We start from the raw sequence: 19,415 nt of genomic DNA, 5'->3' as shown, positions 1-19,415 counted from the left end.
CCATGTTGGCATAACACTTCTTATTCTTTTATATTTGTTAAGCATAGTTTGTAATACACGGGTATTTACCATTGTGTTTCAGTTGCTGGCATACTCAGTATAGTAATATGCCATATGAGCTTGCAAGTGTATAGTAACCACCCTGGTGCTCTGTGTTGAATGCTGTTTTTGACGAGCATTTCTCAGAGTGCACTGTCATTAAGGTGTTGAAAGTGTTTGCCATCTATAAGAATGCCTTTCAGATAACCACCTACCATAAGATTGTGAATACATTTCAGATAATCTATCGGTAAGCTTTTAAAAATTAGAAATTTTAGGTGTTACTGTTTGTAGTATTTGTTCCTTTCCCTTGAATTTTCCTGAGTGACACTTTTTGTTTCAGAGAAAGTTTCACTGTGCAAATCTGACTTCATGGCCTCGCTGGCTGTATTCATTATATGATGCTGTAAGTAACTTACTAGTCCTGACTTGTATCTTAGCAAAATAGGATGACACATTTTTGGTTACTGAAATTATGGTCATGTGAAAGCCACACTGTAAGATTTCTTACATCAGAATATTGTTTTCCAAACAAGTGCATTCCAATGTATCTCTGTATCATTAGCATAGTAACTGATGCATCTACACAGGCTTGTGCTATCAGTTAAAAGTATGCACTGACAGGGACTAGCAAAATCACTAAGAGACCGAATACTAGGATAACTTGAAGAACCTTAATTTGGAATACAATGAATGCCTTCAAAGCCCAATCAGTTGCACTGTTGTTTGAGGCAGATGGGCATAATAGAAACTATTACATAGTAAAGATTAAACAAATATTACTTCTATTTCTTAGTGAATCCCTGCCAAGAAATTTAAAGAACTGGAAAAATAAAACAAGTAATTTGAGCAAGTATGACATATGTACCACTAAAAGAAAACACAGGTGCCCTCTGCCCTTCAGCAGCTCTTGAACCTTACAAAGGCACAGATGCAAAAACGTGTTAATGCCTGGAAAGATAGATAGCAATTTTCTGTAGTAACTAGTTGCTAAGTGGGGTGTGTAGCAAATGCACTGAGCCAGGAAAGGCTTGGGAAAGGTCAGAAGAGAGGCCAGTTCAAGCAGCAGTCTAAAACAGCATCCAGAGGCATTTAGAATCACATAGTCCTTGGAATAGACAGCCTAAGGGTGAGAAGCCAGGAAAGTTGACCTACTTGCTAGTCAAAGGAGTTAGAGGCAAGCAGTTCCACTTGTAAAAACATTGTGTCTGGTCTCAGATTTAGTACCAATGTATGGTTTTTAAAGGGGCTGAACCTTATTGTGGTTACTTTTATTTTAAACCAGGAAACATTAATGGATAGAATTAAGAAACAGCTACGTGAATGGGATGAAAATCTCAAAGATGATTCTCTTCCTGCGAATCCAATAGGTATGGCAAATACTACAAGCTGTGGTATGTTGTTGGAATTTTTTTTAAAAAAAAACCTTTAATTCAAACTCACCTTTTATGAATTCTGAAAAGGCATTTGTATCTTTTACTTTGAAAAACATTTTTCAAGAAATTAATATTTTAAGCAATAGAATCTATTTTGTTAATTTTCTACCTAAATTTGAATTGCAGAAGTGGTTCTCATGTAGACACTTCCTGTTCTTTATAGAGCTTTTACAAGTAAATCTGGCTCCAGAACTTAGCTTTGTCATTTCTATATTTGTAAGTCAGTTTCATTCAAGTATGTTTGACTTAAAAGAAGGTAGCTGGAATATAAGTATATATTAATGATTCCTAAGTTTAAAGCCTGCATACCTCTCCCTGTCTTTTAAGACTTTTCTTACAGAGTAGCTGCTTGTCTTCCTATTGATGATGTGTTGAGAATTCAGCTCCTTAAAATTGGTAGTGCTATTCAACGACTTCGCTGTGAATTAGATATCATGAATAAAGTAAGTAAAGATGCATGTCTGTTGTGTGGATTGTCACACTGTTGAGATCAGGAACTACCTCTATTGTATAGGACTACAGTCATATACTGGAGAGGTACTTGTTTGCTTCTTCTGGTTTGTACTGAAAAGCTTTTCTCAAATCTGAAATGTTCTGTAATTCAGACCATTCCAAATCTGGAGGATTAGGATGTTTAAACAATCAAGTCATACACATACACACACACACTATATATATATATATATATATATATATATATATATATATATATATATATACACACACACACACACACGCAGTCAGTATACCTTTGAATAAGGTATAGTCAACCTGAAAATCTGAATTTTTGCAATCCTTAAATATTAATCCTAGGCTTCATATAAATTTATCAGGTTGGAAGTGTGACATATAAAAGCCAAGACATTTGTACCCTAAAGAAGTTTATTCATGATTTGGGTAACATGTCTGTTTTTGCACTTCAACTTTTTAGTGTACTTCCCTTTGCTGTAAACAGTGTCAAGAAACAGAAATAACAACCAAGAATGAAATATTTAGGTAAGCTCTTTATTACATTTAGTATACCTCTCAATACATTTTCAACTTCCTTTTAAAATTTTTCTTCCAGTGCCTAAAAAATATACTCAATAAAGAAAATAAACACAGGGAGTTAACTTGGCTTGGGTAAGGCTGTCTCCCAGGCTGGAAATATCTACAATATATATACAATATATTTTTCCCTCAAGTTTTGTTTTAAGCTTGAGGTACTGTATCTTCTGACAAGATGAGTGCTTCAAGCATTATCTTTCAACTAGTTATGCTACAAATGACCAAAATAGGGCATGCCTGAGTATGTGTTAATGCTGTGATACAGGAGTTTAACACTTTGATGAATTCAGTAGAATTATAAAATAAGACAGTAAATCAAGAAAGGAAACTGATGTCTTCAAAGCATCTAACTGTCCAAAGATGAATAAATATGACCTTTTTATTAGGCTTTTTAAATAATAGTGTTTCCCTGGAATCACCAAAGAAAATTTTCAAGCAATAATAGAATATCTGCCAATCTCTTGTATATACAAAATTCAAAGATTAATATATATATATTATATATTGAATATAATAATAAAGCTAAATATATCCCAGGAAGGAAAAATTGGAGTTACTGTTTTTTTCTTTTCATTATCTTATTCTTCATACTACTTCTTTGTTACAGTTTATCCCTATGTGGTCCAATGGCAGCATATGTGAACCCTCATGGATATGTACATGAGACACTGACTGTGTATAAAGCTTCCAACCTGAATCTGATAGGTCGGCCTTCTACAGTACACAGCTGGTTTCCTGGGTAATGTGGTTGTGTTCACTGTTTTTTACTGACTCCTCGTTTAGTCTTCAGTGTAGCGTCTAGAAATGATACAAAACAAATATGACAGGAATAATTTTAACTAATCTTCATTTCATCAATAGGTAGAAATGAACTTGGTGTGTGTGTATCGTTGCATATGTTAGGGTTAAAAACTGAAGTATCTGTCAGCTCACTGCAGAACTTTATGATCCACTGTAACTACAACTATTGGTTGATCCACTGATATGTGACTCAAAGGCCTTAAGCAGGGACATAATGAGATGTAAAAACCAGAAAATCTTGGTTTATCTAGCCTGCTTTATTCTGGGCCACACCTTTACTTTGAAAGTGGCAGAGGAATTGGGGATTAGTGATTTTACTGCACCTGGAAAAAAAAACCTTTTATTTGACATCATTCTTGAAGACTGTAAAACTAACAAAATATGTTAATGTAAACATTAAATGCAGAATACTCCAACTTGCTAACTTGAGAACAGAAGTGCCTTATTTTCAGGGAGGTCATGGGCTCTTTCCTTTACATCATCTGTATCTCCAAGATTGCTGTTCTCTAACAATAATGTAGTAGAAAGCAGTGAGATTAAGCCTGGACTGATGCAGTCCTCTGCAAACAGCAATATAAAGAAACTTATAGTGATAAAATTATCAAATCATAGTATCAATACAATATTGGTAAGGTAGCTTTGTAAATTCATGAGGTTTCAGAGAAATTTCCTGACAAGCCTAGATCAAAGGTTAAAATAAAAATAGGTTGCTTAGCTTGTGTTTTCCTTCATTTCGTAGGTATGCATGGACCATTGCCCAGTGTAAGATTTGTGCGAGCCACATTGGATGGAAATTTACAGCCACCAAAAAAGATATGTCACCTCAAAAGTTCTGGGGCTTAACTCGCTCTGCTCTGTTACCCACAATTCCAGAAACTGAAGATGAAATAAGTCCAGACAAAGTAATACTTTGTTTGTAAGTGCATTGTAGGAGTAACTTCCTAACGAATTATTTTCTCAAGTCAGATCTGCTCCAGAGGTCACTGTCTCTGATATGTGTATAGTGGTTACAGCATTTGACTACCAAGTTCAAGAGCACACTTGTTCAGAGGATGAAAAAGCAGAATAAAACACAAGGTTGGATTCAGAAGTATCAGCTTTAGTAGCTTGGTGCCATTAATTATCCTGTTGAATATGTGTCATTGATGTTTGAAATGATGAGAATGACTATGGAACAGGATTAGGGCACAGCTCCACTAAATGATGAATGTTCCAGCTCAGTTGGCAAGCACAAGACAGAGGCAAAGCAGTGTATATTATTTTGAAAGGAACAAAGTCCTTTTAATTTTCTTTAGCTTGTCTGAGATACTAATTTGTAAATTTTGAAAATATTAAAGAGTAAAATAAGCAGTTTGAACAGAAAAAAATAGCATTTTGTGTATTTGCACTATTTATTTGATAACCGTCATGTGTAAGACCCTTTAAATAGTAATATATATGCATTTTGCATTTAAGTGAACAGTATATCTTTCTGGGATTACGTCCTTTAGGAAATAAAGGTTAAAGCAATTAAAGGGCATCTTTAAATAAAACGTACCAAAACTTAATACCTATGTCCAAACCTGCACTTTAGTTGAATTATGTAAGTCAAAAAGTAATTAAGTAAAATTTGAAGTACAGTAATAAAATGTAACTCCTCAATGTCACTTTTTAAGTTCCACTTGAGTTCATTTAAGCTGTAGTCATAAAGTGAGGGAATTCTGTTTTGTCCTTGTGCAGTGTACTCTCATGATCCATACTTTTACCTGTTTACCATTACTTGCTGACAGTACTGTTTAAAGGATAGCACTCCATCTGTATACTTCCTACATGCTTAGGCAGGTAGTGACAACAGAAGGAGCTCCATGGTTAAACTCCCTCTTATTTGGGCTTCGTCATGAGTGATTTTATCAAACTCTAAACCATATCCATCTAATTAGTAAAATAAATACTTGTGCTCACTATCTGTGGGACCTGATAGATTTCCTTTGCACACATAAGGAAATCACAAAGTCCTGTATAAATGAATGGCACTGTGGATTAATTTTAAAACTCAGCGAACAGCTAAGACAACATTAACTAGTTATTTAGCACACACAAGTGTTGACAGTTACCACATCCAGTCTAAACAAGTGACAGCTACAATTTTCTCATCAGCACTACTCCTAGAGACTTGGAGAATTCAGAGTTAAACCTGTATTGAGAGGACATAGACTTGCTCAGTTTTTCTATACTGCTATACAAGAATTTTTTCTTGCTGCTGTTTCTTAGGATTTAAGTAAGAAACAGAAGGAGATAAAACCAGTCTTACCAAGATTTCCCACTATTTCATATGGAGCTCATTTTAGGTCTTCTTTATATAACTCAGAAGTTCATCTTTTTCCATTTGGTAACCACTTTTCTTCCACTGTTCACGCAACTGCTGTAACAGGGCTCCAATTTCCTTTCCTGAAGAAATACCCACTTTCCGGATGTCATGTCCACTCACGGGGAATGGCGGGACAGACCACTGCTGCATCTCCTTGAGCAGACCATGCTCTCCTTGGTACTTCAGCAGCTCACATACACGAGCAATTGCATCCGGTTCCCTTGACTAAATGACACACAATTTTTCACGATTAAATATTCACAATCTCATTCCACTATTTACTTATATAAAAGTCTACAGTTAGAATAAAAAAATGCTTCTCTGGTTAATGAAGAACTATTTTTACGACCAAACCTAATACATACTTACATCTATAACGAAGTCTTGATATGGTTTCAGTGGTTCTGAACTATCTGTTGCTTTAATCAAGTCTTTCCTGTTTTTAACTATAAATAAACCCAAGTTTTTCTCTTCTTTTGAAATTTTCAATCTCAAATCCAGTTTTGTGACATCATCTTGTACTTTGAATAAAGAGGCCAAAAGAGTCATTGGCTTTGGTGAAAAACCTTCAACATTTTTACTGACTTTGTTAAATTCCTCTAAATTTGCATTAGCAGGTAAACCTGTATGGCAAAAAAAAAAAAAAAGACATTGTTTTTATTTATAAAACCCTAGTCATTGTTTTTAATTATAAAACCCTCACTTGTCTCTCATACCACGTAGTTTTGTGGGTTTTTTGAGGCTTTCTCTGTATAGCTTTGGAGTGTGTCCTGGAACAGGCTAGCCAGATCCTGTCTGCCTCTTCCTCCTGAGTGCTGGGCTTAAAGGCATATGCCACCACTGCCCAGTCCACCATGAAGTATTTTTCCAGCAGTATTCTTTTTCCACTTTTTTTTCTCAGCCCATCTGTCACTCTCAACTCCTAGGAAACCCTATCATGTTCCTGTTTTCCCTAGCAAGCTGTAGCAGGAGGCCCAGGAGCCATGGTCACGTCAAGTGCACAGCAGATGCTTTCTCAGTCATGCTCCCGTCTGCACCCACTCCCGCTCAGTAAGTCTGTGTTCCTGACTGGCCTCATTTCTACATACTAAGTTTTCTTGGAGAAGGAGTAACTAGGTCTAACTGCTTTTTGATGATAACCCACCTGTAAAGCCAGTAAGTGGCACAGCTTCATCAAATCCAAGTGTTCACTGGACTATTCTTTACCCATAAATTGTTAACCTTTAATCCCAATGTTTACCTTAGAATACAATTTCCCCACTAAAAATTCCTTAGCTATATAACACAAAACATTTTACCTCATGTACTTTAAACTAGGTCTTTTGTTGCTCAAAATGTTTACATAGTTGTATAACCTATGCTCACCTATGTGAGAAGCCACATCAAGATCATAGATCAGGTGGATCAAATGGTTTACATGGTTCCCAGTGAGAATTTTCTTCAGTTCTATCCAAATCCTCTCTCCTGATATTCCAGCCAAGCCTTTGGCATTTTCTGCAATCGCTTCTAGAGTCTCGGGGTCATGGTCACCAGGTTTGTCCACAATTCTGCCATAAAACCTGTAAGACATTTGACGTGTGACTTTTTTTTTCTTTAAGGTTTTTTAAAATGTTTTATTAAAGAGGAAAAAACCCTACAAGACAAGCCTCAGAATTTTGTTACTTCTATACCAACGTTTATCACCATATAAAGTATTTTTCCATTTTTTCCCGGGGTTGTTTCCCATCTAGGTAATGGGTCAACAAAACATAGACAGAGCGACAATTTCAAAGTTTTGCTGTTTGGTCTGTTTTTGACAGATTGTTTGCATATACTCGCTTAGAAAACTTGGATTTATTGACTAAATACTTATGCCCTGCTACACAGTATTCTGAGTGGGCCCAAAAAGTGGCCAGTGAATGTTACCAGATGCACACTACTCAGGTCGGCATTTTTTATTTAAGGTTAGAATTTGGATTTTTTTAATCCCTGGTAAGAAACTATCAAGATAAAACCTACAGAATGTTTGTAAATGTCCCATCAGATGGGGCATTATAGAAGGAATTCAAAAATAATTGCAAAATGTATAAATGATCAAAAGTCTATGAATCATGTCTAGTATCACTAGTCACCAGGGAAATGCACAGGAATCACTCCAGGGAGAATGGCCCTTATCAAAGGCAGCAAGTGCTAAACAAGGCAGACAGAAACACACTTGTAAAGCTAAGCAGAAGTAAACTAGCATAGGCACTAAAAAATGGGGAGAATCCTCTGAAGACAAACAGATCTACAATGGTTTATATCCAAAGAAAGTCAGGTCAGTATGAGGTGACCCCGGCTCTCCTGTGTTCCCTGTGGGTCACTTTTGAAAATAAACTGCTGATCAACTGTTAGAAAATGTAGCGCATTGAACATGTGGTACAGTGGCCTGAAACTTATGGTTAGCCAAGGCTGGCCTTGAACTCATGACCTTCCTGCCTTAGGATCCCTCAGTGTTAGGATTATAGGCATATGCCGCCACTCCTGATGCAATATCCTGTCAAGTATAGCAATAGATGAAGCTAGAGATGACTGTTAAATAATCTAGACACAAAAAGACTAGAAATGCATAATCTCATTATGTATCAATGTAGTCAAAGAAGGTGAGCCTAAACCGAGGATCAGCTGACTCATCAGTGGGCAATGATGATAGGTACACACACGAGATGACATCCTCATCACTGATCCAGACTGGAGTGACACAGATAACCAAAAAGCTTGAAGGAGTATGATGTTTTCTCATAAACATGCTATGTGTTTGAGGGCAGACAGGAGCTTTACCTTAAATTACAGTGTATCACAACATTACATATACATGTATAGAAGTTGAAAGTCATGCCTACAAAAATTAAAATCACTGCTACCCACAAATCTATCCATGCATCTTACACTCACCAAGGTTATCCATCTTTTAAGTATATTTATCTATATTCTGATTTAGTTCGCCACTCATTTAATAGCATTTTCTTTTTGTCAGTGTCGTTTTGTGGTGAGGCATCTGAGCAGGTCTGTCCCAGAGCATCTCATACTCTGCAGCTCTGTGAAGGCAGACACTTTAAGTCATCCTCACTGTGATCAGAGCACCTAGCACTGTGCATGGTGAGGACTCAAACCACAATGAAGCAAAATACATTAAAAACTTAAAGCTTTCATATAGAACATTCCACAAAGGATGGTTTATGTATATTTTGAAAGTCAAAGGGTGCTACCTCATCACAGAAGACAGGTACTTGGGGGTCCCTATTTTATATTTCTGCTGATATGCACTACACAAAAAAGGACTGTGCTCAAAGGGAAAAAAACCTGAAATTTTCTGTTGTTAAAATTTACAAATTCTTACCTGAAATATCTTAAAATTCGAAGATAGTCTTCTTGAATTCTCTGGTTAGCATGTCCGACAAATCGAATTTTTTTATTTTTTAAATCTTCATAACCATTAAAATAATCAAACAAGGTACCATCAAAACCTATTCATTATAAAAGAGGGAAGAAAAATCATTGGCAAGAATTTAGAGTGGGAAGGAAAAAGAATCATCTGAAAACTACCACACAGTAAAAATTCAATAAGGCTAAAAATTACAAACGAACAAAATCAATTTACTAAATTCGTATAAAATGGGGAGGGGAAGACACCAGACAAGCTAATTTTCATATTAATACAGAACACCACCAGCAATGAAAACATATATTCGTAAAATATGAATAGAAAGAGACCCTGCCTCAAAAGTATTGGTGGAAAGTAATACAGAGCACTCAATACCGTTTTCCATCCTCTGTGTACATGCATACATGTGCATATACACATATGCATACACCCATAAACACAAATAAATCTTAAGCATAGTAATATAGTAGACAAAAACTATTTGAAAATAAAAATATGCTTATTGGTAGGAAAAAGAAGAAAGCCAGCATGCATCATACAGAAAATTACAAGCTTCAATAATATTCTGGGGAAAATATATCAGTACCAAAAGAGGCTAATGTCTCATTTCCCTAATATGCAAATGCTGTTTTGAAATAAACAGACCCAAGATGGTAAAATACCTATTATCTCAGCATGAGGACCCTAAGAGAAGAGTTTTTAAGATGGTCTGAACACATCCTCAAAATTGAAAATAACAAAAAGCAAAACAAATAAAACACAGGTTAAAAAAATAAAACCCAGCAATCTTAAAAAATAACATTTTAACCTTAGTCACAAGGTTTTGAAAAGCTTTTCAGATTTCTCTCAGACTGGATAATATTGGGCAAGTCTTTAAGTGTTTCTGGGCTGTTTTGGATTTATGCATTAGAATCTTGATTTATATGACAATTTCCAAAAGTTCCATATGAAACAAAGCAAAAATGGAGAAAAGAATGCTAAATAAGCAAAATAAGACTATAGCGTGTACCTTAAGATCATGTTCTAATACAAGAATGGCAGGATGGCTAACTCTCCCAAGCTACCATGTACAGGCCCCTCATTTCCATCTCTAGTAATGCAAAAAGAAACAGGGAGGGGTGATAATGTCTTTGGAAGCAAAGTAACCAGCCATTAACATCCATACTATTAATGTTTGAACCAGTAACAACTGAAAGAAGCCTGAAGAAAACTAGGCTAATGTAAGCATTGTTATTGTTTTGGTGGGATTACTATATTTAAAAGAAAACAAACAAACAAAAGCACTAAAGATATAAAAAGCATGACCTTTAGAACCAGACTACTTCAGCGAGAATCCTAATTGTTCAATTTACAAGCTACACATTAGGCATTTACATCAATTAAATGGCTTCATAGACTTGTTGAGATTAAATTTATGCAATGTGCCTGTAGTTGAGCTGGGCAAATGATAAATTCCAGCAAAACAGCATCAAGAGTAGCTTTGTTTCATGTGAAATACTACTTTTTTAAAGACTCGGTTTTTCTGTTTAGTGAAGCATACTGAAAATATTCCTGTTGGATGAGACTCTATAAAACCAGGTGAAGTAGTTTAAATTTGAATTATGTAAAAAAAAACATACACGAAAAAAAAGAAACACACAGAGCACATTCATTATCTGGGCTCCTTACTGCCTAGGTTTTGGAAGCTCTCACCATCACTAACTTTAGCATTCTGCAGTTTTATATATCCATCTTGCCTAAACTTACTTTCTCAGAACATGAAGCAATAATCAAACAAAGAGACTGTGTGAAATTAGAAGTATAAAAATTGGTGTAGCAGAGATGTACCATCCCAACTCACCTCAACTCCTATTTCTCCTCACCTTTCATACCACAGAGGATTAAGCTGACAGGTGTTTCATTATCTATGGCAAATTCATTGCTGCTTCCTAAGATTGGATGCTCAAAAAGATTTTGAGGTTGTATGTAGAGTCACTAACAAAGATTTGATAGTTATATGCCATTCTACACAACATTTTTGGATACATATGTATAAAACACAGTGCAGAGAATGATATGATATAGGGGGAGTGTTTGTGTTACACATTTTTCTTGCACTGTTTAAGTACAGTAAGTTAAAAGAATGTACAAATGTGGCAGTTAAGCACTGACTGTCATTTATTCCCTTAATCTTCACTACAGTAGAACAAAGGAGGCTGACAGAAATACTTCAGATTGCAGCTAGTGAGTAACCGTATCTGAGCCCAGAGATGTTGGCTCCAGTCAACAGGATATACTGGCTCTCATAAGTTAGTGAGTTCAACACCATTTCCATAGCACAAGTTTACCAAGGAAAGGAAACCCTGACAGGCTGAATTAAAACACAGTCTTGACTTCTCAAGAGATTACCTAGGAACATAGAGTTTATGGTGAGATCTCTTCGTTCGGCATCCTTCTGCCAGTCAGTTGTAAATTCTACCTCAGCATGTCTTCCATCAGTGGTGACATCAATCCGGAGTGTAGTAACTTCAAAATTTTCTTCATGAAGCTGCAATTAAAGACAAATTTGTTATCTTTTTAAATTTTAGCATGTATGAGTGTGCATTCGCGTGCCACAGCTAAGGAAAACATTCCCAAGTCCGTTATCTCCTTCCACTATTGGTCTTCTGGGGACTAAATTCAAGATGTCAGGTTGGGCAGCAGGTATCTTTACCTAACTGAGCCCCCACAAAGGTTTTTGTTTTCTTTTTATTTGGTTTTAGTATCACCAAGTATTTTAAAAACTTGACTACATCAAGGCAGGATATTGTGATACCTGCCAATTCCTGTATGTCTTTTAAAGTCTATTAGTTTACACATATAACTCTGTACAAAAACATACAATTCAAAAAAAAAATCCAAATAACAGTTTCTTAAAATTACCCACTGTGATTAAGATTAATTTCAGAGACAAACACAACTGTGAGGAGTGGGGTGGTAGGAAATGCACTCAGTACATTTGACTCCAGTTATTCCACTTTAGAGCAAGCTCTTCTCTGACATACTATTGAACAGCTCCAGTCTGAAGAGAGGCAAAGACCAGTTTCTGGACCACAGACCACTGAGCAGCAGCTGCTGAAATACTGAGTCTTCAGGAAAGACACCTCCAGCTGCAAAGGCTGGTAACAACATGGTGTGAGCAAAACACTGAGAAAGACCTGGACATGGGATGTGGGCAAAACCACATTTAAAATGCAAGCTCATTTGATTATATCAGTGCTGCACTGCCAAATGACAAATTAGCAGTAGTCAAGCACAGAGATTTTCAATCACACAGGAGCTTAGGACCTCCTCATTAGGAAGTTTGTTCTAGCATTCCACACAGTTTCACATCCTTTTCCAGACACAAAGCTATACCTATAGTTTCATCATAACCTAAGGCTCTTGAGATACAATGACATATGAAACGAAAGAAACGGACTTGATGCAGGAAACTATGTGAAATTATTATCAGAAACAATATACTTTTCCTCCCTATACAAAACCAGGACAGACCAAAAATAATCAAAATTTGGAGCACCAGAAACTGTTGATAGTAGATAGAAATGAAACACCACAATAAAAACGGGATTAAGTGGAAATCAACAAGACTTGTCTTTTTCACTATTTAATTTTCAAAATATTATACAACCGTGTAATCGGAAGTTTCTCTGTCCCGCCCCATCCCGCAGCTGCTTCTAAATCACTCAGAGGCTTAATTGTAATTACAGACTGCTTGGCTGAACAGCACGGATTTATTACTAACTAGCTCTTACTTTTAATTTAACCCATTTCTATTAATCTATGTTTTGCCACATTTCTTGTGGCTTTGCCTGTGCTCTAATATATCTTGTTCCCCTGTCAGCTGGCTGGCATCTTCCTCTTGGTCTCTCCTCATCCAAGTCCTCAGTTTGATCATTATGCCTAACCTTATCTCATCTGAGCATTGGTCAAACAGCTTTTATTATTAACCAATTAGAGGAATACATTTCAGACTACAGAAAGATCATTCCACAGCACAACTGAGCTTATCCCCTGGCACACAACTCTGTGGAATTCTGATTGCGAATGAAAATTCTTAACATCAGGAGCACTAGCTCACTTCCATAGACTACCAACCACAGGTCACTTTGCTGAAGAATGGAAGCATGGGTAAACAATCTTTTGACGTTTTGACATGACACTGTCATCTGCAAATGCGATGGACTGTATTCATAGTTATCTGGGGACACATGTCCAAGGGGCCCTGCCTGGCCAAACTTCATTAAGAGCATCATTCGAATATAATGAGAACAGTAGAACATGCTCATTTAAGGAAAACCATTAAGACAAACAAAAAATGCTTAAAGAAAACACTTTGTCAAAGCAATTTATAACTAATAGCCAATGGAAAATAAAAATTTTCAATATGAAACAAGAACTGAACACTAAAAGAAATACAGTCCTGTGCCACATAAGGACACTTTAACAAAGAACCTCAGTCTATCATATTATACATAGTATTTGTGCACCCAAAAGCGTAACATATAGTCATGTATAGTACATATTTATTATCATAAACAACTATGTTACTAGTTTCTGTATTTACCACATTACATTTATACTTACCTTAATGTATGTCACATATCATTCATTTAACAAAGGAAGCATGTTCAAAGAAATTGGTTGCTGGGCAATTTCATTAAGAATTTAGTTGATTTTAAACTTTTTACAGTAACATTTGAAATATAAGATACTGCTATAAAATTAGTTAATGTCCTGTTGTAAATCATATTACTCTTTAAAAACTTTTTTGTTAACAAGACACAAATTAGAAGAGGAGGTAGTGAGGATCACTGCTGTCCACCCCATATCTTGGCCCACTGGACAGCTCAGAGTGACACAGATGGAGCTGTTCTCCCCCATGAAAGAGCAGTACCATGGAGCATGTTCTAAAAGACCTGCCTGGATCTAATAAAATATACTCCCAGAACACAGTTGTAACTAACCGTCATAAATCCAAACTCTCAACCTGAATTAACCAAACACTGTTATTAATAATACCCTAGAACAAAAGTATATGGGCCTGCTGTGAAGGGTGGCAAGGAAACTAACTCACATAAATGAAGAGTATCGTTAAACCTACAAATTAAAAACAAAATCTCCAACAGAGGACTTACTTGGTTTTCCCTCATGAACTGAAAGTGAGTTGAGTGTCAAACTTATATAATACATAGCTCCAATGGAGGGGTATGCAAGATTTCAGAGGGCAGGAGGCAATGACTTCTCTGTACTTTCTAAAAAGTTGATACTGTTTGAAACCAATTTACACTTTCACTCACCCTGGCAGTGATCGTCCCATGCTTCTCTCCTTTGTTGTTTATCATGCGAACACCAGCTGACTGGAACATCTCCTTCATCTGAGTAGGGGTGGCAGTGGTGGCAAAATCCACATCTTGAGGCTTCACCCCATTTAGTAAATCCCTCACTGCTCCTCCTGCTATTCTTAATTCATGATTCTCTTTGGCAAATAATTCTGAGGAAAGAAGGTTATTTGTTTATTTTTTTTAACACAACAGTGTTGAAGATTAAAGCTCATATAAGCATAAGGTCTTGTCATCTATTACAGATAGATCACTGAACTGAGCAGTCTTGTATGAGAATGAAAACAAGTTAGGCAGTGGTGTATATGCCTTTAATCTAGCACTCAGGAGGCAGAGGTGATGTGAGATTCCCCTCTGAATGCTGTAATTCCATTGGTGAATAAAGAAACTGCCTTGGCCTGTTTATAGGGCAGAACTTAGGTGGGCGGTGAAAACTAATCTGAATATCTGAATGCTCAGAGAAAGGAGGCAGAGTCAGAGGAGAAGCCATGTAGCCCCCGCTGGAGACAGACTTTAGCTAGCAAGCCACAGCCACATGGCGATACACAGATTCTGGGAGAAAGAACAGCAGAGTTAGGGAGAAACTATGGTGCAGCTGCTGGAGAGAGACGTGCTGAAACTTTGCTGGTAGGCCAGGACCTCGTGGTGAGGCACAGATTAATGGAGATGGGTTAAATTGAGATGTAAGAGTTAGCCAATAATAACCTAGAGCTAACAAGCAGTGATTTAACTAATACAGTTTCTGTGTGATTATTTCGGGGCTAAGCGGCCGGGAATTAACTAGTGACCTCCATCAACATTGAGGCAGGGAGATGTTTGTGAGTTCAAGGTCAGCCTGGTCTACTGATCAAGTTCTAGGGCAGCCATAACTACACAGAGAAAATCCTGTCTCAAAAAAAAACAACAAAAGGTCTGAACATCTGAGATGGTTCCCTACAGTAGATTGCCCCTAAGAACTGTAGAAAGAGAACTTTGAGAATTTCTTTCTGATCCAGCAGATAGTATAGAATTCTAAGATGCCTTAAGATCATCACTGTAAGTATGAGTTTCAACAGCAATAAACAATTCTGATTGTTTCTCTGTGGTGTATGTGTACACTTTAGAATGGAAATTATTCTGTCTTTGGGACAAATGTAGAGACAGTAAACTTATGCATGAAACTTATGATAAATATTAGAGCCAAGAACTCTTAAAAAACAAAACTGCACATATTGTTTGAAACTAATTTGAATCTGTGCTATATAAAGTATAAACATTATCCAAGGCATGCCTTGCACAATTCTTGAATGACTGCCCCCGCTTTCCAGTCAGTTTTAGTCTGTGTTTTCTAGCCACAAATTAAGATAAACTAGCAAACAATTAGCTTCTACCAATTCAAAAGCTAAGAATGCCAGCAGAGAGCAACTCAATCCTATAGAAAAGCTCATTTATTTCATTGCACCTACGTTTCTGATGTACCACACCAATGTATTTTAAACTTGTATTGATTTATGACTGTCTCTGTTCTATAAAACAGTGAAACTGCTTTCACACTGAAACATGGAATTTGAGGTAACCTAAAAGTTTGTCTTCCTGGGCTCACATGGCTCCCCTTAAGATGGAAGTTGTGGTTTATAAGTTGATAACCAAAGAATAACATCTTTTTCCTGAAAACAGACAATCTTCTTCAGATCCCACTTCCTAAACTCTCTCCAAAACAAACTAATCGAGGACCCAATATTGGAAAGTCAGTTTGAAAATGCTCTGTTGCAAGGTCATTGGCCTCTCCATAGGTAGTAGTCTTCCTTTACTGCAAGAAGCAGCTTGGTGTGTCCTTGGGGATCATGCATTCAGCTAAACTCAGCCCTAATCACTCCCAACTCAAATAGAATCCTCAACATATTTTCCTCCCATAATCTTCTTCCACCTTAGATTTTCTAAAATGGCTTGACTAAACAATCGTGTCTAAAATAAACATGGGCTCTTACACATGATTCTACTTCCATAAGCCCTCCCCAATAAGGGTTTTGCTCCCTTAATTTCCAATCGAGTCTCTCAACCAAATACCCCTGTTAAGGGTCTTTAAAATGTAAAAATCATGTTCACAACTGTCCTAACACTAATGGAGAGGTCCATGTCCCAAACAACTGAAAAACTGTCCAAGCTGCGATCTGTTTCCTTTAACACTTAAAGCAGGCCTCTAAAATCTGGGCTTTTTCAGGGCTCTCCAGTGTCTTCATAGATCTCCTTGCTCCAATACCAAGTCCCTTAAATCCAGTCTCAATAGTTGGATTACTCAAAAGCACCAGAGTAAATTACACTAGGCAACTCCTCCTAAAGATTTGCACTGCAATGTCCAAATTCTCTAACACAACAAACAACGGCTCCCATATCCCACTTCTATCTCATCTCTCTCTAATCTCTGCCTCACACTTTACCTATACCACTCTCTGCAGTTTACTTTCAATTTGTTTGCACTGAGCGCTTCACTGCAAGCACTTTTCCACTTTGGTCAATCCAGCTCATTGGCCAATGGTCCAACTTCCTGTCCGGTAACACCAACTAGGAAAGACACTACTTATAGAGAGCAGTGAAATGGACTTTAAGGGTGTGACCCCTGAGAAGCTATGCTCTACACCTAGGAATGAATGGGCAGCACAAATTGGAGTTGATGGGTTATTAAAAAAAAAAAAAAGTGGCGAGGGAAGGAGCTAGAGGAGTTAGACTATAATACGTAACATCGTAAGTATTGTTTTATTTAAAGGAGGGGCAATAGAGACTGGGAAAAGTAGGGGCTGTGAGAGCACATGAGAAAAGAACAGGTTCAATCAACCTATATTAGAGCTGTTAGGACTGCAGTGCCCAAGCAGCTGATAGCCACTTATGGTTACTGAACATTTGAAATGTGTGAATCTGAATAGAGACGTGCTATATGTGCTAAATATAGCCTAACACGCATAAATGTGGCAAGAATAACCATTAGTTACAGAAGGTTGAATATAATGCTTGGAGAACTATTAATTTCACTCTATTCTTTCTAGTTTTATAATGTAACCAGAAAAGGTTATCACATGAAGGTTTATATATTTCTATTAGAGAGCAAATTTCTAGAATTTTTCATTCCGATTAAATCACTGTGACTACAGCATCGTAAACTTGTATTTAAACCCTCTACTTCCACTAAAGAACTTAAAAGGACGTTCTCCTCGGTAGGTACCCATTATCTCATGTGAAGAATAAAAAGCAGTTTTGGGAACAGCATAATAACTTAAAACCAATGGTTCCCCAGTTTGTTCAACAGAATTAGTGTACAGAGTTAAAACAAAAGCAAACAGATGTTCTTCCTTCTGAGTCAGTGGGATATAGGATAGAATCCTAGCTTTTATGGTTTGAAAGTACTTCAAGGGCCTGTGAGATGTCTGAGTGGGTAAGAGTACTTGCCATCAAGTCTAATATCCTGAGTTGCATTCCTGGAACACACATGGTGGAGACTACTGACTTCTACAAGTAGAAGTCTGACCTCAACACAGAACATGCATTCTGCTCATCCCAATAATAAAGAGGCACCTCAAGTGCATCCTAGGTGTTTTACACACCCACACAACTCAGTGTATTCCTGGCAGTCATTCCTAGCATACCCCCAAGCTTTCCATGGCAGCCGTGGGCTGCTTCAATGTCATTTGCTCACTTTAAAGACCAATACTGGCAAAACTGTAGCAACAGCCATTTGCTGTCTGCCTCCCAGACACAGAAAAAGAGGACATAAGGGATAGTTCCTTCCGTTCTCTCAGAAAGCAATTATACAAAGGAAGAGACTGTAACTTCACTGCTTACAAACTGCATGACATCAGACTCTGCAAATTTAAAATCCAACTCCTTCAGTTAGTTATTTGGGAAACAGAAGAGGAATTTTACTTCCTAATTAGGTGTTTCCTCTTCCATACACACATCTAGAGGCGTTGGGTCTCATGATGGGTAAATGGGATTTCTTAGAGACATAGAAAAGCTGTGCTTTATGCTACAGTCAACTCCCCACTTCTAGTGATTGGGTTTATGATTTTCAGTTTATCCCAAGCAGGCCTTTCTTTCATTAGCCCCACAATAACTATCTCAAAATCGGGCAAAGAAAGTTTCCCCTTTATTTGTGGTGAACAATTCCAAAGTACAGAAGACTACCATCACCTCTCACCTGTCAGGCTCTTCAAGCCTTCCGTGAAAAGTGACTGGAATTCTGGAGACTGCAACTTCATTGTAAATAGGTGTCGCTTTAGAAGGCACAATCTACTCCAACTACAGTTCAGGACCTGCCTGTGCCAAGGAAGCAGGCGCCTCTGCATCTGGAGACAGTCACCAACCACGCATCTACAAAGGCAAACACAAGGGCACGCAAATTAAATTTCAAAATGAAGGCAAACAAATACTATCAGACAAGTCAACTAGCAAAACCCTCTCTGGGTAAGAACCTGGAAGTGACCCTTTAAGGAATACTAAAGGTCTCGGATGGCAACTACCCAATTCTGTACTCCTCACACTTTTACTATATCGGAAGCAGGAGGGGAAGAGAGTCCCCGAAAATGAAATATTAGACCGGCAGGAACAATTGGTCTCCAAAACAGATCAGTTACACGTGCTCATCACCCTCCTTCCCCACCCAATGCCGACTTCAGGGTTACTGCCTCCAAAGTACGAAGGTGGCGGGGTTGCCTCGGCGGGCCATAGCTCTTAAAGGAGCCCGAGAAAAATGACGCGCCCCGGAACAGGCACGCTGGAGCAGGCCACGTGTGTCTGAAACGCGCGCCGGGCACCGGCTCCGGCCGCCCATGGCTCGGTGAGGAGGCCGGGTGTCGCCAAGAGGGCGGAGCAGCTTCGACCTCCCGCCATCCCCCCCCCCCCCCCGCCCCCAAGGGCTTTCGGACGCTCGCGGTACCGGCGGAGTCGCCTCGGTCCCTTACGAACGCAGCACTCCCACGCCGAGGGCCTCTGACCCGCCCCCCTCCCCGCCA

At 37.8% G+C, this 19,415-nt stretch overlaps 2 protein-coding genes across 7 annotated transcripts in view; one reads left to right on the top strand and one right to left on the bottom strand.

Moving 5' to 3' along the window:
- Nucleotides 1-4,295, top strand: part of Crbn (cereblon) — an 18,606-nt gene extending 14,311 nt beyond the window's left edge. For all 3 annotated transcript variants that reach the window (XM_041632292.1, XM_041632303.1, XM_041632314.1), the window contains 6 exons: nucleotides 383-445; nucleotides 1,325-1,409; nucleotides 1,803-1,918; nucleotides 2,407-2,471; nucleotides 3,130-3,261; nucleotides 4,063-4,295. In XM_041632292.1, the coding sequence (XP_041488226.1) occupies nucleotides 383-445; nucleotides 1,325-1,409; nucleotides 1,803-1,918; nucleotides 2,407-2,471; nucleotides 3,130-3,261; nucleotides 4,063-4,243 (642 nt within the window). In that variant the 3' untranslated portion in view covers nucleotides 4,244-4,295. The remainder of the gene's footprint in view (nucleotides 1-382; nucleotides 446-1,324; nucleotides 1,410-1,802; nucleotides 1,919-2,406; nucleotides 2,472-3,129; nucleotides 3,262-4,062) is intronic.
- Trnt1 (tRNA nucleotidyl transferase 1) lies at nucleotides 2,467-19,415 on the bottom strand. Of its 4 annotated transcripts, XM_041632356.1 has the most exons (9): nucleotides 19,340-19,415; nucleotides 18,602-18,774; nucleotides 14,392-14,585; nucleotides 11,462-11,600; nucleotides 9,029-9,155; nucleotides 7,036-7,229; nucleotides 6,040-6,293; nucleotides 5,614-5,895; nucleotides 2,467-3,320 (listed from the first exon to the last, which is right to left on the bottom strand). In XM_041632356.1, the coding sequence occupies exons 2-8, from the start codon at nucleotides 18,747-18,749 to the stop codon at nucleotides 5,647-5,649; spliced, it is 1,305 nt and encodes a 434-aa protein (XP_041488290.1). In that variant the 5' UTR covers nucleotides 18,750-18,774; nucleotides 19,340-19,415; the 3' UTR covers nucleotides 2,467-3,320; nucleotides 5,614-5,646. The 4 variants fall into 4 exon arrangements, with proteins under 4 accessions (XP_041488290.1, XP_041488264.1, XP_041488270.1 ...); XM_041632330.1 differs by having other exon boundaries at nucleotides 2,467-5,895; XM_041632336.1 differs by having other exon boundaries at nucleotides 2,467-5,895; nucleotides 19,333-19,410.

This window comes from Microtus oregoni, unplaced genomic scaffold (genome assembly GCF_018167655.1).
Source record: "Microtus oregoni isolate MIOR12 unplaced genomic scaffold, Mior012 000002F_ref0000024, whole genome shotgun sequence".
Taxonomy (NCBI): domain Eukaryota; kingdom Metazoa; phylum Chordata; class Mammalia; order Rodentia; family Cricetidae; genus Microtus; species Microtus oregoni.
Note: the sequence above shows the minus strand (reverse complement) of the source record. Positions and strands in the feature narration are given on the sequence as shown.